This window comes from Laetiporus sulphureus, assembly GCF_001632365.1.
Source record: "Laetiporus sulphureus 93-53 unplaced genomic scaffold LAESUscaffold_2, whole genome shotgun sequence".
In the NCBI taxonomy this organism is placed as follows: Eukaryota; Fungi; Basidiomycota; class Agaricomycetes; order Polyporales; family Laetiporaceae; genus Laetiporus; species Laetiporus sulphureus.
In genome coordinates this window covers 482,698-507,656 of record NW_024468511.1, presented here as the reverse complement: position 1 = coordinate 507,656, position 24,959 = coordinate 482,698, and the positions used below count along the sequence as shown (strand labels likewise).

The window sequence follows — 24,959 nt, the reverse complement described above, 5'->3', positions numbered from 1 at the left end:
AGTTTGAATAGTTGAGCCTGGTCTACACAGTGAGTCACACTAGTACGCACCCGCGCGGAACCGCTCGCTCCATTCAATTGAAATCAGAAATTGACTCGAGAATATTCTCCGACAGCGGAACATAGCCATGGACGAACTATCCTCCTCAGGACTACGAATGTTGTCGGCAAGACTGGGCGCCAGGCAACGATTCTCTGGTGTGCCAATGCATACCTTCGATTGATCGATAGCAGAGTCATCCAGACCACACGCTAGCATTGGTTGCGCTGCCGCGCTGCGTACGCACGTCAGTGGGTGAGTCAATTGCCCTACTGATACTAAGTCAGGCCTAGGTGCTGCGGTAGCCCTGAGTCCATCATGCATCTTGACGCGGCGTTGCGGGAAAGGGGGACATGAGGATGCCTGCGCCCGCTGGAGTCGGGAATGAGCTGGGCGCTTAGGGCGCGGTCATCGACCCCACTCTCAATGGCTCGTGCTGTGCTAAGGGATGTCTTGATGCACTTTGTCATGACGATGCCAGCAGCAGTTGCCTGTTAAGGGGGGTAAACGACGTCCGAAACGATATTCGTGCTGTACACGTAACATCGAGATGATATCCTGCAAAATGCTAGTGGCCAGTCACCATGAGTTGTGTATGTTCCACTTGCCGGAATTTGTTTACTGCTAATAATCTTGCATGTAAGATCGCCGTGTATCATATCGACCCCAGTCGCCCCGCCGAGCGGACGCGAAATACCACGGCAGGTTAAATTCCCAATCTCGATCGGGGCTTGGCCGAACTCGATTTAGTGCGGACTTTGACATCAGTTAAGTAGCCGAGCGTTCGCAGCATGCATGAGCGATCTGGCAAATTGCAAGCGCCGCATTTTCATCCCGGACGTAAAGCGGAGGCCTGCAATGTCCGAGACACTGCGTCGCTCAAACTGCAGGGAGGTCAAGTGCAGATTGGAGGACAGAATGGCCAAAATCAACAGGCGACCGTCAGGAACCAAGCCAGATCCACGATCGGGCCGGGATTGGCCAGCGTAAAATGCTTATCGTAAGCGGGTGTGCGTCCCGCCAACGTATGCAGCGCCAGACACCGCCCACCAGCTCGTGTGAGCATGAGAGTATCCTGCAAAACACGCAGTCGAATGGCTGCTTTGAGCCTGTGTGTGGGGAAAGGCTGGCGTGCGAGCGGTCGTGAGCGAAGACGTTGAGACACGGCGCAATGCCGCGAGGAAACGTCCGCCACCTGCGAGCTTGCGTGTTCCCCACGCTTCGCTCAAGCGCCACCTGCCAAGAATAGGCACGTCGTATCACAGAATATAAGGCTGGGCTTCATGTGCCCCGCAAGCGCCGGTACATTATTCGCCTCTCTCCGTCGTACACTTCACTCGACGTGAGCCCTATTCTCCCACCGCACCTGGCTCCCGCAGGCCATGGCCGCCTCCTTCAACGACGGCTCTGTGAGAGAGAAGAGTCCCGATGCCCGTTCCTCGATGGCAATTTCAGAGAAAGGGGGCGATGTTTCGCGGCCGCAGAGCGCCGTTGACCCCAGAGATGAGAAGCAGGCGCACCTCGATGCCCCTGGCTCTGCGGCCATCGTAGAGGATGCGAAGAAAGACGAGACCGAGCCCGCAAAGGCCGTCTCATTTTTCTCGATGTTTCGGTACGTTGTTCGAGCTCCTTGCGAATGCCCGTCTTATCCCCTCGCAGGTTTGCCACGAGGAGAGAAATCAGTATGAACATCGTCGGTCTTGTCGCAGCAGCAGCAGCTGGTGCAGCGCAGGTGAGTGCATGCTCCTTGTACAGCGTTGAGCAGCTCGTTGACAAACCCGGCAATTTAGCCTCTCATGAGTTTGCTCTTCGGTAATTTGACGGAAGCGTTCGTCACGTTTGGTACAACCGCCGCGGAGGCAAAGTCAGGCAACTCTACTGCTACAGACGAGTTGCCTGCAGCTGCCAGTCATTTCCGGCATACCGCCGCGAATGACGCGTCGTATTTGGTCTATATTGGTACGCCTGCGAATTGTTGCACTTCCGTCGAAGGTTCCATGCTTACCCTATGTCAGGTGTCGGCATGTTCGTTTGCACGTATATTTACATGACAGCATGGGTGTACACCGGCGAGGTCAATGCTAAGCGAATTCGCGAACGCTACTTGCAGGCTGTGCTCCGGCAGGACATTGCTTTCTTCGACAACGTTGGCGCCGGTGAGGTGGCGACGCGCATCCAGACGGATACTCGTGAGTTATGAAGCCCTGTCGCCCCTTACTGCTCTTCTGAACGCGTATATTGGCAGACTTGGTTCAGCAAGGTATATCGGAGAAGGTCGCCATCGTGGTCAACTTCTTTGCCGCTTTTGTCACTGGTTTCGTCTTGGCATACATCCGTGAATGGCGGCTGGCCCTCGCGCTGTCCTCGATGCTCCCATGCATTGCCCTTACCGGTGGTATCATGAATAAATTTATCTCGGGTTACATGCAGTACGCACAGCCTTCTTCACTCCAAGTTGGCGCATATACGAACTGACTCCTGGGTAGACTGTCTCTCGCGCACGTGGCAGACGGTGGAACACTCGCCGAGGAGGTCTTCTCGACTGTCCGTACCGCGCAGGCCTTCGGCAACCAGAAGGTTCTCGCTGAGAGGTATGATTCGCACATCTTCAAGGCCCGCACTGCAGACATGAAGGCTGCAGTCTGGCACGGATGTGGTCTTGCCACGTTCTTCTTCGTCATCTATGGAGGTTACGCATTGGGTGAGTTCGTGGCAGTTGGGCTTCTTTGATGTGGTGATGTCTGATAGACTTGCGCGCCTGTAGCATTCGACTTTGGTACCACGCTCATTGATGAGGGTCGCGGTACGTATTCCGTGCGAGTACTTCTGATGGCTGCATATTGACAGTTGTTCGTAGCGGACGCGGGAAAGGTTGTCAATGTCATCCTGGCTATCCTCATCGGTTCCTTCTCTCTCGCATTGTTAGCGCCGGAGATGCAAGGTATAGTTCCTGTCTGCGTTCCATTATGTCTTCAGCTGAATGTTCGCTTGCAGCTATCACACATGGACTGGGTGCCGCGGCGAAGCTGTATGCTACTATCGACCGTGTGCCGGATATCGACTCCCAGAACGAGGATGGTCTCAAGCCCGAGAATTGCGTGGGCGAGATCACCTTGGAGCATGTCAAATTCAACTACCCTTCCCGCCCGGACGTTCGCATCGTGAAGGATCTCTCGGTCACGTTCCCTGCAGGGAAGACCACGGCGCTTGTCGGTGCATCTGGTTCCGGAAAGTCGACCGTCATCTCTCTTGTGGAGCGGTTCTACGACCCATTGGAAGGCGCTGTCAAGCTCGATGGCATCAATCTCAAGGACCTTAACCTCAGATGGTTGCGAAGCCAAATCGGTCTTGTGTCTCAGGAGCCCACGCTTTTCGCTACCACCATCAAGGGCAATGTCGCTCATGGTCTCATCGGCACGAAATGGGAACACGCTTCTGACGATGAAAAGATGGCACTGATCAAGGAAGCATGCATCAAAGCAAATGCGGACGGTTTCATCACCAAGCTGCCGCTCAGCTATGACACGATGGTCGGCGAGCGTGGGTTCTTGCTTTCAGGTGGCCAGAAACAGCGTATTGCAATCGCGCGTGCTATTGTCTCCGACCCGAAGGTCCTCCTCCTCGACGAGGCCACGAGTGCCCTGGACACGCAGAGTGAGGGTATCGTGCAGAATGCGCTGGACAAGGCCGCAGCTGGGCGTACAACGATCACGATTGCGCACCGACTCTCGACGATCAAGGATGCGGACTGCATTTACGTGATGGGAGACGGGCTCGTGCTCGAGTCTGGCACGCATCAGCAGCTGCTGCAAGATGAGAACGGGCCGTATTCGCGACTTGTCGCCGCGCAGAGGCTGCGTGATGCACGCGAGAAGCGGGGGAACGAAGAGACCGACAGCCAGACGGCTGCGAGCGATGACGAAGAGATCGAGGACTATGAGAAGGCGGCGGAGGCGGAGGTGCCGCTTTCGCGCTCCAAGTCCGGCCGGTCGCTTGCTTCACAAATATTGGAGCAGCGAAATAAGGAGAAGGCTGAGCACCGCGAGTATGGGATGTGGTACCTCTTGCGCAGGTTCTTTGGCATCAACCGCGAAAATTGGAAATTGTATATGTTTGGGGCTATTGCGGCTATTGGTGAGTGTCCTTCAGCCCTTGGCGTTAATTCCCTGCTTGACGATTGTTCGGTAGGCAACGGCGCCACGTATCCTGCATTCGGTATCGTATATGGTACGTTTTCATCGGCAGTCAACTGTTGCGAGGTACTCAAACGTCGTTTCTCGTGTAGCTAAGGGTATCAGCGGTTTCTCGGATACCGATGAGCACACCCGTCGGCATAACGGTGATCGTGTTGCGCTATGGTCAGATAATTTATTCGACGGTAGTGGGATGATTCGTTGATTTCTGTTTTTAAAGGTTCTTCATCATTGCGATCCTCTCGGCCATGGCCATTGGATTCCAGAACTTCTACTTTGCGTCTTCCGCTGGCTTGCTCACGAATAAAATCCGTTCACTGAGCTTCCGTGCGGTCGTGAGGCAAGACATCGAATTTTTCGACAAGGACGAGAACAACGTAAGTGTAGAAGCGCTTGTTCTCAGAATTTTGCTGATAGAGCCCAATGCAGACTGGTCAACTTACGTCTAACCTCAGTGATAACCCCCAGAAGGTGAATGGTTTGGCCGGTGTCACTTTGGGAGCGTACGTATGCATTCATTTCGCATAGCATTAGCTGCTCACTGAGTCCGCGCAAACAGCATCGTCCAGTCATGTGCCACGCTTGTCACAGGAACTATCATTGGCCTGATCTTTGCTTGGAAGCTCGGTCTCGTTGGTCTTGGTAAGAATTTTCCCGCTGTGTTGGTGGAGTGCATGTGGCTAACGCATGTCTTCAGCTTGCACGCCTGTGCTTTTTTCAGCAGGTTACATCCGTTTGGTGGGTGTTACTGAGGTCCTTCCTGGCATCTTCACTGACAATACTGCTGTAGCGTGTCGTCGTCTTGAAGGATCAACAGAACAAACACGCCCACGAGCAGTCCGCGCAGCTTGCCTGCGAAGCCGCGGGTGCTATCCGCACCGTCGCTTCTCTGATCCGCGAGGATGATTGCCTTCGTCTCTACAGCGAGAGCTTGGAAGAACCGCTTCGCAACTCTAACAGAAAAGCCATCTATAGTAACGCCATCTATGCTCTCTCCCAATCCATGTCGTTCTATGTCATCGCGCTCATATTCTGGTACGGCTCGCGTCTCGTCTCTTCTGGAGAATTATCTACCTTCCAATTCTTCGTCGGCCTCATGGTAAGCACCGGAATATCTGATTCGCGCAGTCCGTCTGAAATCGTGCCGTATAGAGCACTACGTTCAGCGCTATCCAGGCTGGAAACGTGTTCTCGTTCGTCCCTGATATTTCTTCTGCCAAGGGTGCTGCTGCGGACGTCATTACACTTCTGGACTCGATGCCTGAGATCGACGCTGAGTCGACGGAAGGCGAGATTCCGGGAGACGTCGTGGGTAGGATCCGGTTCGAAAACGTGCACTTCCGCTACCCGACCCGACCTGGTGTGCGCGTGTTGCGCGACCTGAACCTGACAGTTGAGCCTGGCACATACGTTGCGCTTGTTGGCGCTAGTGGATGCGGGAAGAGTACCACGTGAGTTTTATGGTAACGTGAATAGTCGCATCGAGTTTGACATTCCTGCAGGATTCAACTGATCGAACGATTCTATGACCCTCTCATGGGAACCATCTATGTTAGTATATCTGTTCGTCGCACGACATTGTGATACTGATTATGCTCTTCTCGATAGCTTGATGAACAGCCTGTTACCAAATACAATGTCTCTGAATACCGAAAGCACATCGCGTTGGTCTCTCAAGAGCCGGTAAGTGACATTACTGTCAGGTTATCTTCTTATGACTCAAAACTTCGCAGACTCTCTACTCTGGCACAATCCGCTTCAATATCCTGCTCGGTGCTGTTAAACCTCAGTCTGAGATCACACAAGAGGAGATTGAGGCAGCATGCCGCAACGCCAACATCTTGGACTTCATCCAAAGCTTGCCTCAGTGAGTTTGTTTCATGAGGCTGGTGCGCTGAGCGACGCTTACCGTTCCTAACAGGGGCTTCGACACGGAAGTTGGTGGCAAGGGCTCGCAGCTGTCTGGCGGTCAGAAGCGTATGTATCATGCGTGTTTTCCCTCATGTTTTGTGACTCATAATATCTCCGCCAGAGCGTATTGCGATTGCACGTGCCCTGCTCCGGAACCCCAAGGTGTTGCTGCTCGACGAGGTAGGATTACGCCCATGGTTTCATTGACACGAGGCATTGACTACTGCTTATCTAGGCCACGTCCGCACTTGATTCGAATTCAGAGAAGGTTGTGCAAGAAGCGCTAGACAGGGCAGCCAAGGGCAGAACGACGATCGCCATCGCGCATCGGCTGTCGACCATCCAGAATGCTAACCGGATGTAAGTTTTACCCCATAGGCGATGTTTGGAAGCACGTTTTGATTGTTTTTGCAGATATTTCATCAAGGACGGTGCAGTCAGCGAGGCGGGAACCCACGATGAGCTTCTTGCGCTCAAGGGTGGGTACTATGAGTATGTGCAGCTGCAAGCCCTCAGCAAGAAGTAAAGTGTGACGAGACATTTTGGGGATTGGACATTATGATACCATGGTTATATAGCAGTAACGGATTTTTAGTCTCCTTATAATCGGCATTAGCTTTCGTAGGCTCTTGATATCCGTCCGTTGGTTGTTACCCACGCTTTGTACATTTAGATTACGACTATCCACGCATACAGCACGAGGCATTTGTACGCAGCTCATTGTGATACCCAATGTTTCAGAGTGGCAGTTTCCCCGAAATGCGCAAAAGAGAAGACAGCAGGCGTGAGTGAGGCTCGGTAGTCTCCGCACAAAACAGGACCGACGCGTTCTGCCACCGTCATCACTATCATACCTCAACTCTGCTTATCCCCAATCCCTCGCGCCAAAATGTCTGTCCAGCTCAGCCCGAGCGTTACCCTCGGCTTCCACAGTGCGTCGGGGCGGTGCATTGCGTGCTGAACAACGCTCATACACCCCTATAGGACCCCTCACACAACACGTCAAGCAGTCGCTTGCGATTACCAATCCCAATGCGCAACCGGTTGCGTTCAAAGTCAAAACGACTGCACCAAAGGTGCCTCCACCTCATGGCGAGCATGTTCGTTCTTCTGACTGGGCTGGAGCTAGGTGTACTGCGTACGCCCAAATTCCGGGAGAGTGGAACCCGGAGAGACCGTTGAAGTGCAAGGTAGTGTGATGCCGTAACTAATATTGGGCGTCGCTGAGCGTCGTGCTGCCCCTAGTCATGTTGCAGGCGATGAAGGAGGAGCCACCCCTGAACATCAAGTGCAAGGACAAGTTTCTGATTCAGAGCACAACCATCACTCATGACAAGGAGACAATGCCGGTGCAGGATATCGTACGATCCATATATTCCCTTCAGCAATTTGCAATCAACCCTTAGACGTATCATATAGTGGAACGAGAACTCGGAGGAGGTACACTCGCAGAAGATCAGGGTGGCGTACTTGCCGCCAGAAGGTCAGACGGTACCGGAAGAGGATGAGGGGCCAGCCTCCCATGGCATTGAAAATGTGGGCGACATTTTCGTTTGTAGGAGGCTTTCCTGCTGAATTTCATGTGGTAGAACTACGGCACAGTTCGGACGCATCCTTCGAGCAACGGAGATGCACAGCGTGAACACAGTGGAGACAGCGGCGTGCAGCCACATGAAGAAGAGCAACACCACGATGCATCGTCTACTCCGCCTCAGCCTACCATTCATGTCCAGGATGAGCAATCTGCGCCGGAGGCGCCTGAATCGGACGTTGGGATCGTCAATGTCAACGTCCTCACACCACAACCCCCTGCTCTATCATCTTCCGCACCTGCACCTGCACCGAATAAGAATGCAGACCTCCAGGCGCGGCTGCGCGAGGCACAGGCGGAGATTGAGCGTCTACGTAACCTCATTTCCTCCATGCCCGAGCCCAGCACAGCCCCGACAACCCTCTCCACGACGTCAACGGAACTAAGACGGCGACGGCCGCTATCCACTACTGATGCAGGAAGCACGCTAGATGGCGAAACGGAGGTGGGAACGTACATCGAGGAAGCCGTCGCACCTCCCGAGGGAGTCCCACTGCAAGTGGTCATCGTCATCGCGCTCGGCGTGTTCATCACAACATATTTATTCTTCTGACGAGCCTTCTTCGTGTTCGGATGTTTTCGTATCTTTCCCTTAACAGTTGGACACAACGCCGTGTTGTGTAGCACATCGAATGGTGTGTCGGTTTACATTCCGTTGTGTATCTCATTTGTCCTGTTGTCTTTCCGATATCTCGCTCCGGCTATCATTTCCTTGCTTCATGGCCTGGATCTCATCTCTTGTCATACCTAAATTAATTGCTTTGGCATTCATTCCCGCTGCCCTGATATTATTCCCTGTATGTCTATATGTAAGCAGAGGTGTGCACTCTTCATATTCGATTCGACCATCTGCATAATAGATTCAGATGGATGTGTTTATCGGTATCTACGCTGTATCAAAGCTTGACTTTGGATCGATTGAGTTGAGCGTGGAGTGAGATGGCTAATATGCCGTGTCCGCGCGGTCGACACTCTTTCATAACCATGACGCTCGTCTTGCCCGGAGAACAAATTCTTGCAGAACAGGTCAACGTCAAAAGGCTCGGTCCTGGCCTCGAGCAGCTCTTCAGCTCCGATGGAGAGTCGTACATCATGTCGACTCGCGCTGGCGAGCTCAAGCATATCACGAAGCGAAAGGAGTGGTTCGTAGATAGTAACTCTCGACGGGTGAGCGCATGCATTGCTTTCAGTGTTTGAGTATGTCAGTTCTGATAGAGGGGAAGGCAGTACATCCCGAGCGCGAATGAGGCGGTCGTTGGGATGGTCATCTCCCGCAGTGGAGAGAACTGGAGGGTGGACATCGATTCTGCGCATATGGCGGCTCTGGACGGGCTCGCATTCGAGGGGGCCACAAAACGGAATAGACCCAACTTGAAGGTGTGTGCTTCATTCATCTCATTGCGTGCAGTGTATGCTCACACTGTATCTCGCAGGTCGGGTCGCTGCTTTACGCCCGAGTGTCGCTCGCACACAAAGATATGGAACCAGAATTGGAATGCTTCGACGCACAGACTCACAAAGCGGAAGGCTTTGGAGAGCTCAAAGGCGGTTTTCTCGTCCAATGCAGTCTCAAGATGTGTCGACTGTGCGTATCGTCGCAGCTGCTTGTCCCGTTGCACGCATGCTCATCTCCCTGACAGACTGTTGGACCCAAAGCATTTCCTACTCCCTCTCCTAGGCTCGAAATTCCCGCTTGAAACTGCCGTCGGGTTGAATGGACGCGTGTGGGTGAATGCACAGGATGCAAAACACATCATTGCCGTCTCTCGGTGCATCGAAGCTGTAGACCCCGATGGGGGCGGGATGGACGAGGCCGGGGTGAAGAAATTCTTGGGTACACTGGATATCTGATACGTGTATTATAGTTATATCATATCGTCAGTATATGTGCAGTACACTTGGCGCGACGATACTACTGTACATACTATACGATAACAACGAATCCTCTCTGGAACGGGTATATAGCCATGTGATGGAGCAGGCAAGCTCGAGATTCGTCCGGACTGGTCAGTCTTCGTCACCCAAACGTGCCCTCTTCGAAGGTCTCCTCCCAGAGCCTGAAACACTCTCGTCCTCGCTCATCGGTGTCCCAGCGTTCCGCGCACTAGCCCGCTTTTTCCGTTGGTACTCTCTGTCTCTGTTCTTCTTGTGCTGTGCCGGGGTGAGATCTGGTGGTCTGGTTGATGGCGGGAGGATGACAGTGGTGATGCCAGGTGTGGACATACGAGAATGGTCGTCCGCCGTGGCGGCGGACTCTTCGCCTTCTCCGGCAAGATCGAGCGACTAAACACATGAAATATCCACCGTTATGACCGGAAGGAACATTCAAGAGGCTCGCACCTTCCTGTATGTCACGCTGCTCTGAGAGAACATACGATCGGCGTCGGTGACTTCATACTTCTTCCTGCCTCCCGTGGGGTTTTTGAGATAACCCTCAAAGCCATGTATGATATTTCCTCCGCTATGCGCGGCAGTCTCTGTCAGATATGACGCCTCGAGGTTGTATATCTGCACCTCCAGTGCTGCCTGTACATCGGAATGAGTGTCTCATGTTCAGGAGAAATGGGGCAATGCGCACCAGCTGCTTGTCGATGTTGCGCCGCTTTGTCAATGCCTGCATGAGCTCTTTTCGCGCTGCATCATATCTAGCCTTGTCCTCCGGAGTGGGCGCATCGCCCGACATGACTAGCGGAGGGGGAAGGCGGATGCTAACGCGCTCACTGAGAGGGTGGCGTTGGTCGAAACACGTGGCTAAGGCGTTTCCCGCCTGGTGCCACTCCTCCGTGCTTATGAAGGTTATTGAACGGAGAGAAACGGCTTTCCGGACCATGTCCATTAACTAATACTAGTACAGTATGGTACGTATCGCGTGAGTAGAGTACAGCGCAGCTACGACGGGTGGCGCCACACATCGGAACGTCCACAATTGTTCGTCCACCCTAAAGAAATGGTGTACAATCCATCTTTCGACGGCAGTCCATAGTCCGATTCAGAATAACAATGATACATCCGAATTACTGTTCGCGCATCAGAAATGCCTTCAATACGACGTGGCATTATAGATAATCGGGTTGGACGCCATGCCAATCATTCTGCCCACCGTGCCCTAGACATCATACATTCGTTCATTTACATCATAAATCCGAAACAACTTGGTCTATCACGTACCTCGCACGTGTCCCATTCTTCTAACACCGTCATATAGAATGTGGCGTTGGAGGCAGTCTTGCCGCCACCGAACCCGCCTTGAGCGCGGGAGAAGTCTGGCATAGTTAAATTGGGGGGAGCCGGGTTTGTCGGATATGGGACAGCTTGATCAGAGCAGGTCAGCAAAACCGACAGGCCGAGGGAGAGACAAGGAGCTCACCAGGGTAGTTCTCTGCGTCATACCTCCCATAGTAGTAGCCACTCATAAACAAATCCGCGGGAGCAAGAGATGAAGGCTGCTCTGTGACCAGGTAAACTGAGTATGCATAACTTGACTTGCAATAGTCGGCGCGGATGTTGTACGAGAAGTTGAACGTGGCACCCGGGGCGATCTTCGTCCAAGACGCTGGCTCGCTGATCGTACCAGGAGTGCCTGCCAGCACAGAGGCAATTATGGCGAAGAGAAGTAGCAGTAGTCCTGTGAAGGCCGTCCGCATTGTGTAAAGGTGCGGATTGCAGGATAATAAATGTGTTGTGATGATCCGGCTGACGGGGCACAACTCGCCTTTATACATCATCGGATTTCGGGACCAAACGGTCAAGAATTACCAAAGAAGATGCAAGGCTCATCGTGGAGGTGGGGCGCCAAACCCGAGACTGGCTCCGTGAGGTGCGATGGGCCCGCGGTCCCGGCGGCGACTGATGCACGATCTTGGGACCAGTCTCTCTACCCGTGAAACTGGTTTCGTCATAGGAGCGGCATACAGTCTAACAGGCTAGGCGCACCGATGTGGCATGAGCGGAAAGCAAAACATAGCAGCGGAGGTTCAAACGGTGCTGCTTCACAGGCTGCAGGTGGATTCGAAGCTAAATATTGGCTCCCCAAGCTTCTCCTTCTCAAGAACCACTGATATGCCTGTGACATACAACTGGGCGAATGGTTGCCAGATGCTCAATCACTCGAACTGTCCTTGCGGCGCTGGCGATAGAACTCTTACAATCCCAACCCAATGGACGATCAGCAGTAGAAAACATATAGGAGACGTCACTCATCCTCCGCAGAAGATGTTTAACTGTCGAGGGACTGAGTCTCACACAAAGGGCTCTTCTCCCCTGAACTTTATTCGGATGTGCTCAGCGAAGATGCGTGCAACGTGGGTGTGAGACTCACCTAGGGCCAAACCCAGTCCGATGAAGGGTGGAGAATATTCCAGACGATGAAAGGAAACGATAGGCAGAAACGGCATATCTCCCGACAGGTCAGAGATCAACGTCTTGTGAGAGAAGGTATCATGCATACACGCCAAAGGAATACGACACAACGTGCACAGACTATATAAAGTAGACAAGATCGTTCTTCTTCTTGCTCTGGACTGTTCAGGGCAAAGGGTGATGAGACGGGAGTCACAACCAGATACGCACTTAGTGAGAGCTCACCTTCAGCTATGCCGCTCAAGAAGTGCTCATGGGTCAACTTGGTCGCTCCTTCCCGCAGAGCAATCATGCCGGCCTCCACACACACCGCCTTCAACTGTGCACCGTTAAACTCATCCGTACTCCGTGCAAGCTCTTCGTAATTGACGTCCGGTGAGCAGGCCATCTTTCTTGAATGGATTTCGAGAATGCGTGCCCGAGCGGTCTCATTCGGAAGCGGGAATTCAATCTTCCTGTCCAGACGTCCTGACCGGAGCAGAGCAGGGTCAAGGATATCGATACGATTTGTCGCAGCAATGACCTGCGGAGTTGGCATTAGAATGAGAAGATGTGCCACGCGGAATGCGCACATACCTTGATCCGCTCATCGCTGCTGAAACCGTCGAGCTGGTTCAATAGCTCCAACATCGTTCTCTGCACCTCACGGTCTCCGCTCTTCTCCGAGTCGAAACGCTTGGTACCAATAGCGTCAAGCTCGTCGATGAAGATGATTGCTGGCGCCTTCTCCTTCGCTAACTCGAAAGCATCTCGCACAAGCTTGGCACCGTCGCCGATGAACATTTGCACCAGTGATGGCCCAGCAAGCTTAAGATAGCACGCTTTCGTCTGGGCAGCGCAGGCGCGAGCCATGAGCGTCTTGCCCGTACCTACACCGACGCATGAGTAAGCAACGATCGCATGTCGGGAGAGCAGCTGGACTTACCTGGTGCCCCGTACATGAGGCAACCCTTTGGAGGCGTGATGCCCAGTGTCTTGAACTTGTCCGCCTGCTCCATCGGAAGGACAATTGCCTCGACCAGTTCCTCAATCTGCTTCTCCAGCCCACCAATGTCGGTGTATGTCTCTGTTGGTCGCTCATCCACCTCCATCGCTTTGACACGGGAGTCGAACTCGGCAGGCAGTGTATCGAGGATGAGATATGAGTCCTTGTTGACACCAACCAGGTCCTGTGGCTTGAGATTCTCCGGCGGGACGAGACCGATGAGTGGCAGGAAGACTGTCTGTCGCGTTGAGGTCTTGATAACTGCGCATTTGCCTTTGCGCATGGAATCTAGATCACGATTCGCACCGTCCTCCTCGCCTTCTGGGTCAACGTCCAGGATCTGCATCCGTCAGCAGAAGTGGGTGAACTAAGCACAATCATAACTCACTTCCACGACGTTCGCGACAAGATATGGTAGTACTTTATTCTGCTTGATCTTCTCACCATTGTCCCTGATCTTCTCCTTCATGACATTCTGTTCGTGTTGTAGCCGCAACGTCTCTGAACGCATCACCTGAAGGACGTTAGTGCGCCATTAACTGCAGCAGCATGATGGATCACCTTCAGGTCGTTGTCTATTAATCTCGCCCGCGTCAATATTTCGTCTGTACCCAATGACACGATTTCTTCTGGGATGTCCGCCCATGTCTCCTCAGCAGGTTGGTCCGGGGTAGTGTCCATGGCGTCCCCGGCAGCGGGGGGCTCTGAGGGTGACGCCTCAGGCTTCTTCTCATTGTTGTTCTCCGGAGGAGGATTGGGGGGTTGTGTTGAAGACATGGCGTGCGCGGTAAGAAAACAGGAACGGTGAGGTGAGGATCAAGAGGCAGTAGAGTTGAGGGCGTACGCGTCGCAGAACGCATGACGCATTACCAGGGAATATATGTCCATTTATGGATATCAATAAATTACTCATTACTTAGGCTAAGAAATTGTGTCCGATAATTCCCGTCAGAATCGTTGAGTTCGATCTCACCGTTACTGGAACCTCTATCTCACGTCGCCCGCTTTGATGACATTGCGAGCATAAGGTGCTCAATAGACTGGAGTACACGATACGAACGTATTCAAATCACTCTCTTATCGAGTCCCGTCTAATTCGAGTGCGAGGGAACCATGTGGTACCCTCCGGGCTTCCCGATTTCTCTCTTGGGTCTTGCTGCACAGGTTCCCCTGGAAGCACCCTCTAAGATCTCCCAGACCACCATGGCCGCCGTCCCCGACTTTGCATTCAAGGGTAACGCGAGCACTTTTACCCCTGAAGACTTAGTGGCGTTGGCGAGACCTGGCACCGGACTTGCCAATCCGTCCGGGGACTTGGTCTTGGTACCAGTCAGCAAATACTCACTGGAAGAGAAGAAGTTAGTAAAATTGCTAGTCGTTCTCCCTTGATGCTTTACGAAAACCTACAGGGATCACAAGTCAATCTTCATCGCTTCGGTCGAGTCGAGCATGCAGCCGTATGAAATCCCTCTAACGAATGGTGGCGAAGCCTTCTGGCTCGATGCGCGCACTGTCGCGCATGCTGTCGAAGAAGGCGAAGATAAGGATAAAGTGACGACCCTCTACGCGCTCTCTGTGAAATACGAGATAGAGTCCCGTGGTGTCCTGAGTGTGTCTGGCCCTCCTGTTTTCATTGGTAAATTCCCTACATCAACACCGTCGAACTTCAAGTACACCAGTAGTGCTGGTATTCTAGTTTTCTCCGATTATGTGCATGCAGACGGGGACCTCAAAGCAGTGAAGAAGAACGACGAAGCTTGGGAGAACCGAGGTGATTCCGCATACGGGTATGATGATACCTATGAACGTCACTGGGACACCTGGGTGGGCCCCAAGAGGCCATCGCTATTCTCGGTCAATCTGTCACCAGCATCTGATAATAAGTGGATCCTTGGTCAAGAGTTCACCAATTTGCTCAACGGAACTGGCCACGTAAGCTGTGTTCTGTTTGGGGGAACTGCGGCGGTTGACTTGCACGTAGAACTGTCCTGTTGAACCTTTCGGCGGAACAGACGACTTCGAAGTGTCTGACACGCATGTCATCTATACTGCGAAGGATCCCGTGCTTCCCGCCGCATGGCACACCAAGCAAAATGTACCGTGGTGCTTATACTTAAAGATGGCTGCGTGCTGAACACCCAACCACTGTGCAGGTCTATATTGTTGATATCATCGGTCAAGAGAAACCGAAAGAGTTGACTTCTGGGAAACATGGTGCCACGCATAGCCCCGTTCTCAATGCGAAAGGCGACAAGGCTGCTTGGTTGCAGCTTGATAAAGATGGCGCCGAAGCGGATAGGCATGTGCTCGCGTAGCATACAATAGCATACACTGACGTTTATACGTCACAGGGCCAAGATTGTCATTTACGATTTGGTGAAGGACATTGAATACACGTTGACTCAATGTTGGGATCGATCGCCTGACGCACTTGCTGTAAGAAAAAGCATGCAGACTGGGATCTTGCCACTTGACATACTCTTCCTAGTTCTCTACAGACGGAGAGGCCATCTATTTCACCGCCGGCGATCTCGCGAGAATTAAGGTGTTCGTTCTGCCACTGCCTGAGACCCCATCTCACTCTACCCCTGATCCATCACTACCGCCTGAGTATCTGAATCCGGTAGCACTGACATTTACCGGCGCGGCAAGTGGACTTCAAGTCATTCCTAACGGACGTCTGATCTTCACCCGCTCCTCGCTCACTTCGCCCAACGACGTGTATGTAATGCGCGGGTTAGACAACCTCAATCTGCACGACATGGCATCGCGCTTGTCGGTCGAAGTCGAGGTAGAACAGATCACCCAGTTCTCTACGGATGCCCTCAAATCCAAGAACTTGGACTCGGGCGAGGACTTCTGGTTTGAAGGCGCAGAGAGCAAGAAGGTGCAAGGCTGGCTCCTGAAACCGCCCGGATTCAAGAAGGGTGACAGGAAAAAGTGGCCGGTCGTTGTGTTGATCCATGGCGGTTCGTATATATCTGTCGATTTTGTTGCGTAATCGTTGATTCCCCAGACAATAGGTCCTCAGGGTGCTTGGGAAGATCAGTGGTCTACGAGATGGAACCCGAATGGTAGGGTTCGTTATCTGCAGATTACAGAGGCACATTACTGATGCTGCTCCAGTCTTCGCACAGCAGGGCTACGTGACAATCGCTATGAACCCGACTGGTTCTACAACGTTCGGTCAAGGTGGTTGTTAGAATGGGCCTATATGCATCTCCATGCTTACCTTTTTCCTAGAGTTTACGGATGCCATCTCGGAGGACTGGGGAGGAAAGCCGTTCGTCGATATGCAAAAAGGATGGAAGTATATCCTCGACAACTACCCGGAGGTGCGCATATATCCGCCTATGTTGACAATAGGGTAGACAGCGCTTCACTGGTTAATTCCGTTCTTCAGATTGATCCTGAACGAGCCGTCGCTGCCGGCGCGAGTTGGGGTGGATATGCTATAAAGTACGTCATAAATGAATCATACAACGTGAATGCACTGATCATCCCAAATCACAGCTGGATTCAAGGTCACCCGGAATACGGATTTGGATTCAAGGCTTTGGTCTGTCATGATGGAGTATGTGATGTTGCGCGTATGGGAAGGATTGTTAACTCATATCCTGTCAGGTGTTCTCTGCGACTTACAACGGATATTCTACTGACGAATTGTTCTTCGTAAGTAATGGGTGATATGTAGCTTTAATGATGATTTGCCAACCGAGCTACAGTTCAACAATGAATGGGGAGGACGTCCTTGGGAAGCGAAAGCGAAGGAGATATTGGCTAGGTGTGCTGTTTACTCGATGTCTGTCGTTCCACATGGTCGATGAATGCTCTCTTCAGATACGATCCGGTGAATTTCGTTGACAAGTGGTCCACCCCGATGCTTGTGATCCACGGTAGTAAGGACTATCGCCTGCCAGAGACCGACGGCATTGGAGCATTCCATACGTTGCAAGAGTTCGCATACATCACTTGCGCTCGTGATGGAAGACTGATCTACCGTGTATAGGCAAGGCATTCCCAGCCGACTGCTGATCTTCCCAGACGAGAATCATTGGGTGTTGAAGCATCAGAATAGGTCAGCCGAATTCCTGCTTCGATTACATCCTTGTGACCGACCAGAAATGTTGCCGACAGCTTGAAGTGGCACTACGAGGTGTTCCGTTGGTTCGACAAGTACTTGAAGGAAGATGATTGAAGGAAGTGAAGCGTTGCTCAGCGTCCTTAAGACGCTTGTGTATACTCATGCCAATGTATAGCCGTGGACAAATCGATTCTGCATGATAATGCGGATTCATCTCTACGGCATCATGGAGACCATGCAGTAGCCGTCCGCATGTTCCGCGACCCGGTCACGAGCTCTTTTGCTTGATATACCGGGAAACTCATGCATACTCCGCACCTTCAGCAGTCTACAGGAATTGTATCCGCAGGTTGGCAGATAGCATCACAGGCAGGGATGGCTCCGGCAGACGAAGATCCCACATCATCCAAACACGACGTTTCCAGTGCGGTAGAACAACCTGATTCACCTCAGATGGAGATAGTCGACGAGGGATATCTCGTGCGAAGGGTTGGCATCAATCCTGAGACTGGCGAAGCATGGAACACATCCTGGGTAAGGCGCAACAATTGCAGTGCAGAGGCTATCGCCAAATGGGAGGCCAACAAGCCCGGAATTGAACCAGGTCTGTACATATTAACGCTCGTTCTCCTCATCAGTCGTGATTTATCATATAGTTGTCAGCAGCAGACGAATCTTTGATTGATGGTTCCTCCAACATTCGCAAGCGTTCGATCTCCTCGATCGTCAGTATTGCGAATGCGACCACCAAGAGGAGAGAGCTCAACAACGAGTCAATGCCAGTCACGAAGCCTGGATCTAGTTCAGAGGGACAAAACTTGCACAGCTCTAAGGGTCCCGGCCAACAGCTGCCGGACTTTATAGATCTTAGAAAGTCCCGACGGGCTTCTTCTCTGTTCATCCCGTCTCCACGAAAGGGTTCAAAATATCAGTTCAAAACAGTACGCCCGTCATACTGCTTCGATATCATAAGGAGGCTAAGATTGGATTGTGTACAGTCGGTGCATCAGGTCGAGATATCTCAGATATCGCAAAGCAATACGGACACCTTCGGTAAGCATTACATGTCATGCGGCTCCTTGACGCCTTCAAGAAGCTGATGACCGAAGAGCAGAGGTCACCACCGAATGGTTACTAGATCGAGTCGTATCCACTCAGAAGGGTATGCTGGTGGAGCTTCGAGGAACGAACAGTGGCAAAACAGGTGATGGTTGGTACCACGGCCAGTATGAGGGAGCGCAGGGCATGATCCTCTCCGTGCTCAATACTGGACACACGTCGTTCGCCTCCACCGCCCGAGTCAAGTTACTAGATCTTAGCGACTCACCACAGGAAGTTTTCACCGTTCCTGTGTCATACCTCTGGCCGGTCGAACCGACAGAACCCGGCCAGAGAGCATTGATGCTACATGGGGACCAGAAGGGTTCCGTGGCAATCGTCCGGGAGGAAGAATCAGATGGCTGGTTCGTGTCGGTGGGCAACTTGCACTTCGGGATCAGCGCAAATAAGTTGGTGCGAGTCATAAATGCATAACTTTGGATGACTTCGAGCATGCAACGACTTTCTGATGTGTATATGGGTGACTGTAATCTAGCTGAGAAGTACTGTTGTATCCCTGTACCTCGAGCGCATGAATGCACCCTTGATCTGATTAGTTATAGGCAACCGAAAGGAGGGCAAATCCGATTTATGGAATGGTTGTTAACTTCTCGTAGACGGTCTGTGAAAACAAGCACAGCGATGTCATTTACATTGCGTCCGGTCTCTCACATTGACCCTAACGGGTGCTGCAGAGACTCAGAACGTTACTAATGTTGCGGTTGCATGATATGAAGGTGGGCAATACTTGAGTCCTTTCTCCGTTGTGACTGGTGGACAACATAACGACATTGCATTAATCTCCATCGACACATAGATAAGGCCATCATTCCTGTATCACTTCGTACTCGTCCGTTATCCGCCCCATCGCGGTCCGCAGTCCCGCCCAGAGGGTGTCCAGCAGCACGGCACCGTTCGCCAATCCGAACACAAGGGTGGATGCATAAAAGAAGTTTGCATTACCGGTGCCCTGTACCAGCCAAAGGTGGTGGAACAGAGGCAGTAGGAGGGCAGAGTGGATATGTAGCAGCCCAGCAATCATAGGATGGCGGAGGTCTATGGATACAAAGAGTCTCAGTCAACGATTATCACCGAGAATGCCGCCCGATAAACATACGTGGGTATGTCTCAGGAAATATGGACCATAAGCTCAGGAAAAGACCTGGATCTGACAACGTCGGGTATGCTTTGAAAGTAGCTAGCACGCCCACGGTGAGGAAACATGCATAGAGCAGGTCATGTCTACGGGGAACAAACTATAAGAAGAGACTCGGTTCTAAGGAGAACAGGGACGTACTGAAACTTGATGCAGATTGGCACTATATAGATGAGCAGATGGACCTAACAAGGCCGTCAGAACGCATCAATCCTGCAGCCCCAGATACCTACCGAGAAAACCATCAGGAAGAACGCTCTGAAGTGGTCAAACATCTCAGTAAAGAAGTACCACCATAGGCCAGGATTTGGCGTGAGGTCTGGTAACATCAACCTATTGCTCGTTCATCAGACTTTGCGATGTAAAATAGGCAGAGTGCTTACGGTGCTATCCAGCTTTGCTCAACCCACAGCCAGTTTCCGCATACTAGTGTTGACGCAAAGGTCAGCATCATGGAGTAGACAGCAAATTTGGCGAATAGTGGAAGCATTTGCCGCTTGTCTGCGTTGAACGGTCGAGGTAATGCTAAACGCGACTCAGGTCCTGACACAATAAGTGCTGTGAGGGGAAGGAGCATGACAGCCCATGGTAGTGAGAGTTGAACGAGAAGCGCAAATGTTAGAAGGGACATCGACGAACGACCTGCGTCGCATGGTTTTAGGACAACGCATACTGTCAAGCAGGAAAGGAGCAACCTCGGCATGCAAACCGCAGTGAGAGCAGAATTAGCATGTTCTCAAATGTCGACGTGGACCATGCAAGAGACGGGAGGAAGGTATATGGATTGAGCAGGTATCTGGATTCATGCTTCATGAGTAGAAGCGCATTGGCTGCAGACGCTCCGAACGTACAAAGCAGCTATCAATCCTTCTCTTGAGCCTTTCAGCACGTTGATACGTGCTCTCCATACGTCTATCAAGGCCCACGCAGCAGCGCCATCGACAGCTGTCCAGACGATCGGTGATGTGATTCGCGTGAGGGGAAGGATGGTAGAGAACAGCGATAGCAGGAGAGGAGACTGCCCTTCGTTAATACAACATAATTGGAATATAAAGGGAACTCACATGTCGGAAGAGACCTCCTGAATACGGGTCAAACCCTTGTTGAAACAGGTAGATACCCTCCTGCACTAGACATGGTGGCTGTCAGTACCACCGACGCGGTCGTTGAAAGCGAAGGGTCCGTACACCGTGGATATGCGGTCAGAGGGGTGGATAGCAGGTGGTCATTCCTAAGGTCGACATCCTGGAAGAATAGCGCAAGTAGATATCGTCCCGCGAGTAGGACGGGAAACGTGGTATTGAAGTCCATCCAGGTTGAGACGCGGTGGCTGCTGTGGCCCCAGCTCCGCGCAACCCAGCGTCCGAACTCCGCTCAACCATGATGGATCCAAATTACTCGCAGGAAGTGCCTCAGTTTTCCGTTTCTCACATCAAATACCACCTACCCTACTTCACGCCGGCAGAGGTTGACCAATTAGCGGACAAGCAACGGGGAAGGCTATCCGTGACGCAGGAAGAGAAGATTCGGCAACAGGCATGCGGGTTCATCGAAGCGGTTGGTGCAAAGATTGGCTTGTATGTCCTTACTCAACGTCTCAACTAAGATGAATTGCTCAACGACCATGTAGTCCAAGAAAAACGATAGCAACCGCTCAGAACCTATATCACCGCTTCCACCTCTATTTTCAGAGGAAGGACTTCAGCTATTATGTACGCATTTCATACTGTTAGCAACGGTTCGCTTACAATTTGCTTCATGCCAGGACGTGGCCTTAGCAGCACTGTATGTCTCTTCAAAGATGCATGACACTCTCAAGAAACCCAGGGAGATCCTGATGGTTGCCTATGCTGTGCGCTTTCCAGAGCTCGCGGCCAAGTCGAAGTCTGTCGCGGGTGAAATTGACATGGACCCAGCAGTGAGTTACAGTTGCTTCTTCCAATTTTCTTATAACCTGATGATGTTGAAGACGGTCGAACATGACCGACAGCGACTGTTAGCCGTTGAGAGGTTAATTCTGGAAACCGTCTCTTTCAACTTCACGTCACGCCTCCCTTTTCCATACGTGATCAAGGCGGGGAAGGCTCTTCGAGGTCTGTTTTCCATTATTAGTTACGTTCTTCACCTACTGAACTAGCCCGTAGCTAGTAAGAAGCTGACCAAACTAGCGTGGCGCTTGGCCATTGATAGGTAGCTGCCTGCATCCGTGCGATGATTGTGAAAGCTCATCGGCTGGACCATTCAGTTATCGCAGCTTGGTAAATCTCGAGTATCCTCCCCATGTGGTCGCATTAGGATGCCTATACCTGGCCGCTTCATTGTCTTCCTTCGAGCAGGCTCCCTCTCCCGCACGGCCAGGCTACGCCAGCAGCGCCGAGATCGCAGCTACGCTTGGTCAGTACGGACAGTGGGAGAAGCAGTTCCAAGCGCACGTACAGGACTTGGAAGGTGAGCTCAATGTCTGTGTACAATACAATACATCTCAGCCTATCGCTCGCTCTCACAGAGATCGCGTTTGTCGTCATCGACCTGCTCGTGACGGCGTCACAAAATGCGTTGGCGAACACCTCTCCAGTCACGCCGTCCTCTCCGTCTCCGCATACTAGTCGGAGCCAGCACCGTCAAGCCTTGGCGCAAGCGCAGCCTCCGCCGGTCCCGTACAAGACAGACCAGCTGATCCGTTTGAAGATTCTGATGCGGGAACATGAGCATCCTCCGAGACAGTGGGAGATCGCGGTCCCTCGATATGAAGAGAACGAAGCGTCGTTACTGGGACGCAACGAAGGCACGGTCCGATTCCTGTTCGGTCCCCCTGATGTTGCGGATGGTGGGTTCTGATACGATCAGGGGGCTGGAATCCCAGAGAGCTTTCTGGCCTCTGTAGATGCACCGTCGTATCTGCTGTCTTCTGATGTTGTACCTCTGCTGTCGTTGATTATTGCACCTTTGCACGATGCTTATCGGCGATCAGACCCAACTAAATTTGCGCGCCCGCCTCTCTTTGAGCCCCTAATTTTCATAGTGCGAGTTACTCGTTTGCAGCTATTGACAAGACGACGACATCATTGGGATTAGCATGTCGAGAAGCAGGGCATCACAATGAGAATGGGAGCAAATCTCAATGTTTGTGTATCCTTGGCTCTCTCGGCAACTCTGGCTCAAAGGGAGGACAGACTCCAGCAATGAGTCGGGGAATAATTAACAACTTGCACGTAAACGCCCGCACTTGGCTCATATTAGGGTAGTAGTTAAAGTTAATTTGCCTGTGCAAATGCATTTTACTTACACCTCAAGCTCATATGTGAGCAGGTTCAGCCGCTATGGCTTCCACCTCCGTCAGCGATGCTCCCTCCAAGTCGCAGCAGGATTTCCTGCTTTCAAAGGCATTAGCGTCTGCATCGTCTCTCGTCTTCCTTCAACTGTTTTCGCGCGTATTTACGTTCGCTCTGAATCAAGCATTGGTACGACTAGTCTCTCCGGAGGTTTTCGGCACTGCCGCTATCCAATTCGAGCTTCTGCTATCCACCATCCTGTTCTTGTCTCGAGAGGGCGTACGGAGTGCGCTTCTTCGCGCATCGGACAAGTCTGCATTGGACAAGACGAAGAATAATGTTTTGGTCACAAATATATCCGTGCTGCCTGTGACTGTCGGCGTCCCTGCAGCCGTCCTCATCGCGCTGCTCTACATCGGCACCACGTCCGCTTCAACAGCTTCCCAGCCCCACTTTCGCAGCAGCGTGGCTATATATACTTTAGCAGCATCCCTCGAACTGCTGTCGGAGCCTCTCTACATCCGCGCCCAGAATGACCTTCGATTCGATTTGCGCGTGAAGGCGGAGGGTACTGCTGTTGTCATGAGGACGCTGGTCGTCTTCACCCTGTTGATGACACTTCCGGTCGAATGGGCCCTTGTCGCCTTTGCAGTGGGCCAAGCTGCTTATGGCCTTACCGTGCTGGTGACTTATTTGCGAGCCTATAAGCAAGGCATCAGCTTCTGGCCTCGGAAGACGATAGCATTGGTACATGGCAAGTGTGTCTTCCCAGGCTTGCAATGCTTCGGGTGTCTGACCATGGAGTAGAGTGGGTTCCCAGTACTTCGATCCTTCGTTGCTACATTTATCTGCTGCTATGACGGGCCAATCCTTGGTCAAGCATTTTCTTACCGAAGGCGATAAGTTTTTGATCTCTCGTCTGAGTCCTCTAGCAGACCAGGGCGGTTACGCTATTGCATCCAATTATGGTATGATCATTGTCGTGCGGCGATAACGGCTGGCTTAGTCTTCTGTTTAGGCTCGTTAGTGGCGCGGATTGTTTTCCAGCCAGTGGAAGAGACGTCGCGGGTTTTCTTTGCGAAGACGCTCTCCGCAACGGACTCGCGTGAATCGCTCAAGGCAGCCGCCAGGATGCTCATGAATGTTCTTCTGGTCTTCACACATTTGCTTTTGCTGCTCGTGACCTTTGGTCCTCCGTATATGGCACTGGCAGTATCAATCCTCCTCCCGCCCAGATACCACTCCACTTCTGCGCCGACAATCCTGTGCACGTACGTGTACTACATTCCTATGATGGCTTTCAACGGCATCCTTGAGGCTTTCTTCGCTTCCGCTTCTGCGCCTTCGGATCTCCATGCGCAAAGTCGATGGATGTTCGTGTTCTCCATTGGATTCATAGCTGCGGCCGTAGGTCTGGCTAAAGGAGCCGGCCTTGGTGACGCTGGGTTAGTGTGGGCGAATGTCGCGAATCTGCTGTGCAGAGCACTCTACGCGTGGCTGTTTGTTCGCCGCTACTTCCGAACCAGGGGCGGTCCCGAGCTGGCTAATTGGAAGAAGGCGGTGCCTCCCGGGTTCGTTCTGGCGACGTTTGCTGCATCCGCGGCTGTAACGCGCTACAGCGAGTGGAAGTATCGGGACGTCCCTTTGCAGCTATTGCTTCAGAGCGGTCATGTCGCGATGGGGTTGTGTTGTCTCGCTGGATGCATGTCAGCTTGGTGAGTTCTTGACAGTGCAGTTATATTTGGGATGCTGACGTTTCGCAGTCTCATTTCCGAGCGCGCTGCGCTGTTGCAGATAAACTCGTTCATGAGAAGACGATAATCTGGTCCTGTTGACTGGCGGGCTTGCCCTTTCTTCTTTGTCGGGCAATATATGACAGTCAACAACTTTGATACCATAATGCGCTGCGGATGGTATCGAACGAAACGTCCTGATTCAATTGAGCTACAGGAACCCGTGTCCGCAGTATCTCAGCATCGAGAACGGCCGGGTCCGCATGAGTTGATGAGAGGCACATTAAGTAGATTCTGCAGGTACCCAGCCAATGGCCAATTTGAAGTAGAACAAACATGTCATAGCGGAACAGAGATCTGTCCGGCCATCGTGAAAATAGTGTTTCCCTTCAAAAGCAAAGGGCCGCCTTGAGCAGTTCCGCGAATAGAAGCTAAGGGACGCAAGGACATCTATGATGTTACGTTAATTTCTCTAGTTCTTTCCAGGAGAGGCGAATGCCGGCCTTAGGCTTCAATGAACTCTTCAGCGGATGACGGT

The 24,959-nt window shown here is 52.2% G+C and overlaps 11 protein-coding genes across 11 annotated transcripts; 7 read left to right on the top strand and 4 right to left on the bottom strand.

Moving 5' to 3' along the window:
* The first annotated feature begins 1,350 nt into the window (after nt 1-1,350).
* LAESUDRAFT_719849 (P-loop containing nucleoside triphosphate hydrolase protein) lies at nt 1,351-6,846 on the top strand. Its single transcript, XM_040907701.1, has 24 exons — nt 1,351-1,651; nt 1,699-1,771; nt 1,830-1,998; nt 2,055-2,228; nt 2,285-2,468; nt 2,526-2,740; nt 2,804-2,842; nt 2,897-2,980; nt 3,034-4,173; nt 4,228-4,266; nt 4,325-4,397; nt 4,453-4,609; nt 4,662-4,735; nt 4,792-4,874; nt 4,930-4,970; nt 5,023-5,331; nt 5,385-5,683; nt 5,735-5,783; nt 5,841-5,915; nt 5,966-6,099; nt 6,154-6,209; nt 6,265-6,323; nt 6,379-6,503; nt 6,558-6,846. The coding sequence occupies exons 1-24, from the start codon at nt 1,422-1,424 to the stop codon at nt 6,667-6,669; spliced, it is 3,993 nt and encodes a 1,330-aa protein (XP_040769555.1). The 5' UTR covers nt 1,351-1,421; the 3' UTR covers nt 6,670-6,846.
* Nucleotides 6,847-7,032: 186 nt separating this feature from the next.
* LAESUDRAFT_775996 (VAMP-associated protein) lies at nt 7,033-8,765 on the top strand (the record flags this gene model as incomplete). Its single annotated transcript, XM_040913827.1, has 6 exons — nt 7,033-7,075; nt 7,128-7,219; nt 7,273-7,333; nt 7,389-7,504; nt 7,563-7,694; nt 7,733-8,765. 6 exons carry the CDS (start codon nt 7,033-7,035, stop codon nt 8,285-8,287), a joined length of 999 nt encoding a protein of 332 aa, XP_040769554.1. The 3' UTR covers nt 8,288-8,765.
* On the top strand, nt 8,719-9,585 carry LAESUDRAFT_754451 (exosome complex exonuclease RRP40; the record flags this gene model as incomplete). Its single annotated transcript, XM_040911887.1, has 4 exons — nt 8,719-8,901; nt 8,962-9,111; nt 9,168-9,319; nt 9,375-9,585. 4 exons carry the CDS (start codon nt 8,719-8,721, stop codon nt 9,583-9,585), a joined length of 696 nt encoding a protein of 231 aa, XP_040769553.1.
* Nucleotides 9,586-9,741: 156 nt separating this feature from the next.
* On the bottom strand, nt 9,742-10,417 carry LAESUDRAFT_670059 (NuA4-domain-containing protein; the record flags this gene model as incomplete). The annotated part of the gene is made up of 3 exons (XM_040905425.1): nt 9,742-10,017; nt 10,075-10,260; nt 10,313-10,417. The coding sequence occupies 3 exons, from the start codon at nt 10,415-10,417 to the stop codon at nt 9,742-9,744; spliced, it is 567 nt and encodes a 188-aa protein (XP_040769552.1).
* Nucleotides 10,418-10,537: 120 nt separating this feature from the next.
* On the bottom strand, nt 10,538-11,673 carry LAESUDRAFT_719846 (uncharacterized protein). Its single transcript, XM_040907700.1, has 4 exons — nt 11,447-11,673; nt 11,102-11,359; nt 10,903-11,045; nt 10,538-10,840 (listed from the first exon to the last, which is right to left on the bottom strand). The coding sequence occupies exons 1-4, from the start codon at nt 11,457-11,459 to the stop codon at nt 10,775-10,777; spliced, it is 480 nt and encodes a 159-aa protein (XP_040769551.1). The 5' UTR covers nt 11,460-11,673; the 3' UTR covers nt 10,538-10,774.
* A 540-nt stretch (nt 11,674-12,213) lies between these two features.
* Nucleotides 12,214-13,759, bottom strand: LAESUDRAFT_641335 (26S proteasome subunit P45; the record flags this gene model as incomplete). The annotated part of the gene is made up of 6 exons (XM_040903653.1): nt 12,214-12,254; nt 12,319-12,616; nt 12,670-12,962; nt 13,019-13,418; nt 13,467-13,592; nt 13,640-13,759. The coding sequence occupies 6 exons, from the start codon at nt 13,757-13,759 to the stop codon at nt 12,214-12,216; spliced, it is 1,278 nt and encodes a 425-aa protein (XP_040769550.1).
* Nucleotides 13,760-14,034: 275 nt separating this feature from the next.
* LAESUDRAFT_740504 (alpha/beta-hydrolase) lies at nt 14,035-17,340 on the top strand. Its single transcript, XM_040911084.1, has 16 exons — nt 14,035-14,436; nt 14,488-15,010; nt 15,060-15,173; nt 15,232-15,377; nt 15,430-15,514; nt 15,567-16,047; nt 16,102-16,152; nt 16,205-16,270; nt 16,322-16,413; nt 16,482-16,537; nt 16,592-16,652; nt 16,703-16,750; nt 16,804-16,862; nt 16,919-17,035; nt 17,088-17,156; nt 17,216-17,340. The coding sequence occupies exons 1-16, from the start codon at nt 14,192-14,194 to the stop codon at nt 17,274-17,276; spliced, it is 2,274 nt and encodes a 757-aa protein (XP_040769549.1). The 5' UTR covers nt 14,035-14,191; the 3' UTR covers nt 17,277-17,340.
* A 97-nt stretch (nt 17,341-17,437) lies between these two features.
* On the top strand, nt 17,438-18,840 carry LAESUDRAFT_808837 (uncharacterized protein). The gene is made up of 4 exons (XM_040914098.1): nt 17,438-17,766; nt 17,829-18,103; nt 18,161-18,215; nt 18,277-18,840. Exons 1-4 carry the CDS (start codon nt 17,466-17,468, stop codon nt 18,693-18,695), a joined length of 1,050 nt encoding a protein of 349 aa, XP_040769548.1. The 5' UTR covers nt 17,438-17,465; the 3' UTR covers nt 18,696-18,840.
* A 221-nt stretch (nt 18,841-19,061) lies between these two features.
* Nucleotides 19,062-20,727, bottom strand: LAESUDRAFT_690912 (PIG-U-domain-containing protein; the record flags this gene model as incomplete). The annotated part of the gene is made up of 9 exons (XM_040906078.1): nt 19,062-19,316; nt 19,378-19,502; nt 19,558-19,601; nt 19,650-19,749; nt 19,800-20,058; nt 20,112-20,212; nt 20,268-20,434; nt 20,481-20,545; nt 20,604-20,727. The coding sequence occupies 9 exons, from the start codon at nt 20,725-20,727 to the stop codon at nt 19,087-19,089; spliced, it is 1,215 nt and encodes a 404-aa protein (XP_040769547.1). The 3' UTR covers nt 19,062-19,086.
* Nucleotides 20,728-20,784: 57 nt separating this feature from the next.
* Nucleotides 20,785-22,368, top strand: LAESUDRAFT_719841 (cyclin-like protein). Its single transcript, XM_040907699.1, has 7 exons — nt 20,785-20,993; nt 21,047-21,128; nt 21,182-21,334; nt 21,386-21,509; nt 21,561-21,606; nt 21,662-21,864; nt 21,923-22,368. The coding sequence occupies exons 1-7, from the start codon at nt 20,797-20,799 to the stop codon at nt 22,252-22,254; spliced, it is 1,137 nt and encodes a 378-aa protein (XP_040769546.1). The 5' UTR covers nt 20,785-20,796; the 3' UTR covers nt 22,255-22,368.
* A 365-nt stretch (nt 22,369-22,733) lies between these two features.
* Nucleotides 22,734-24,828, top strand: LAESUDRAFT_670043 (Rft-1-domain-containing protein; the record flags this gene model as incomplete). Its single annotated transcript, XM_040905424.1, has 4 exons — nt 22,734-23,446; nt 23,496-23,656; nt 23,707-24,403; nt 24,452-24,828. The coding sequence occupies 4 exons, from the start codon at nt 22,737-22,739 to the stop codon at nt 24,507-24,509; spliced, it is 1,626 nt and encodes a 541-aa protein (XP_040769545.1). The 3' UTR covers nt 24,510-24,828.
* Between the last annotated feature and the right edge of the window lie 131 nt (nt 24,829-24,959).

Coding starts and splice junctions, on each gene's coding strand:
- LAESUDRAFT_719849 (XM_040907701.1), top strand. CDS start 1,422: ATGGCCGCCTCCTTCAACGACGGCTCTGTGAGAGAGAAGAGTCCCGAT. Junction 5,332..5,384: donor AATTCTTCGTCGGCCTCATG/GTAAGCACCGGA, acceptor CGTGCCGTATAG/AGCACTACGTTCAGCGCTAT. Junction 5,916..5,965: donor CGTTGGTCTCTCAAGAGCCG/GTAAGTGACATT, acceptor AAAACTTCGCAG/ACTCTCTACTCTGGCACAAT.
- LAESUDRAFT_719846 (XM_040907700.1), bottom strand. Junction 11,046..11,101: donor TGACGCAGAGAACTACCCTG/GTGAGCTCCTTG, acceptor GCTCTGATCAAG/CTGTCCCATATCCGACAAAC. Junction 10,841..10,902: donor AAGAATGGGACACGTGCGAG/GTACGTGATAGA, acceptor TATGATGTCTAG/GGCACGGTGGGCAGAATGAT.
- LAESUDRAFT_740504 (XM_040911084.1), top strand. CDS start 14,192: ATGTGGTACCCTCCGGGCTTCCCGATTTCTCTCTTGGGTCTTGCTGCA. Junction 14,437..14,487: donor TACTCACTGGAAGAGAAGAA/GTTAGTAAAATT, acceptor GAAAACCTACAG/GGATCACAAGTCAATCTTCA. Junction 16,653..16,702: donor CTTTGGTCTGTCATGATGGA/GTATGTGATGTT, acceptor ATATCCTGTCAG/GTGTTCTCTGCGACTTACAA.
- LAESUDRAFT_808837 (XM_040914098.1), top strand. CDS start 17,466: ATGCATACTCCGCACCTTCAGCAGTCTACAGGAATTGTATCCGCAGGT. Junction 17,767..17,828: donor CAAGCCCGGAATTGAACCAG/GTCTGTACATAT, acceptor AGTTGTCAGCAG/CAGACGAATCTTTGATTGAT. Junction 18,104..18,160: donor CAAAATATCAGTTCAAAACA/GTACGCCCGTCA, acceptor GATTGTGTACAG/TCGGTGCATCAGGTCGAGAT.
- LAESUDRAFT_719841 (XM_040907699.1), top strand. CDS start 20,797: ATGATGGATCCAAATTACTCGCAGGAAGTGCCTCAGTTTTCCGTTTCT. Junction 21,335..21,385: donor AAATTGACATGGACCCAGCA/GTGAGTTACAGT, acceptor ATGATGTTGAAG/ACGGTCGAACATGACCGACA. Junction 21,510..21,560: donor GGCGGGGAAGGCTCTTCGAG/GTCTGTTTTCCA, acceptor ACTAGCCCGTAG/CTAGTAAGAAGCTGACCAAA.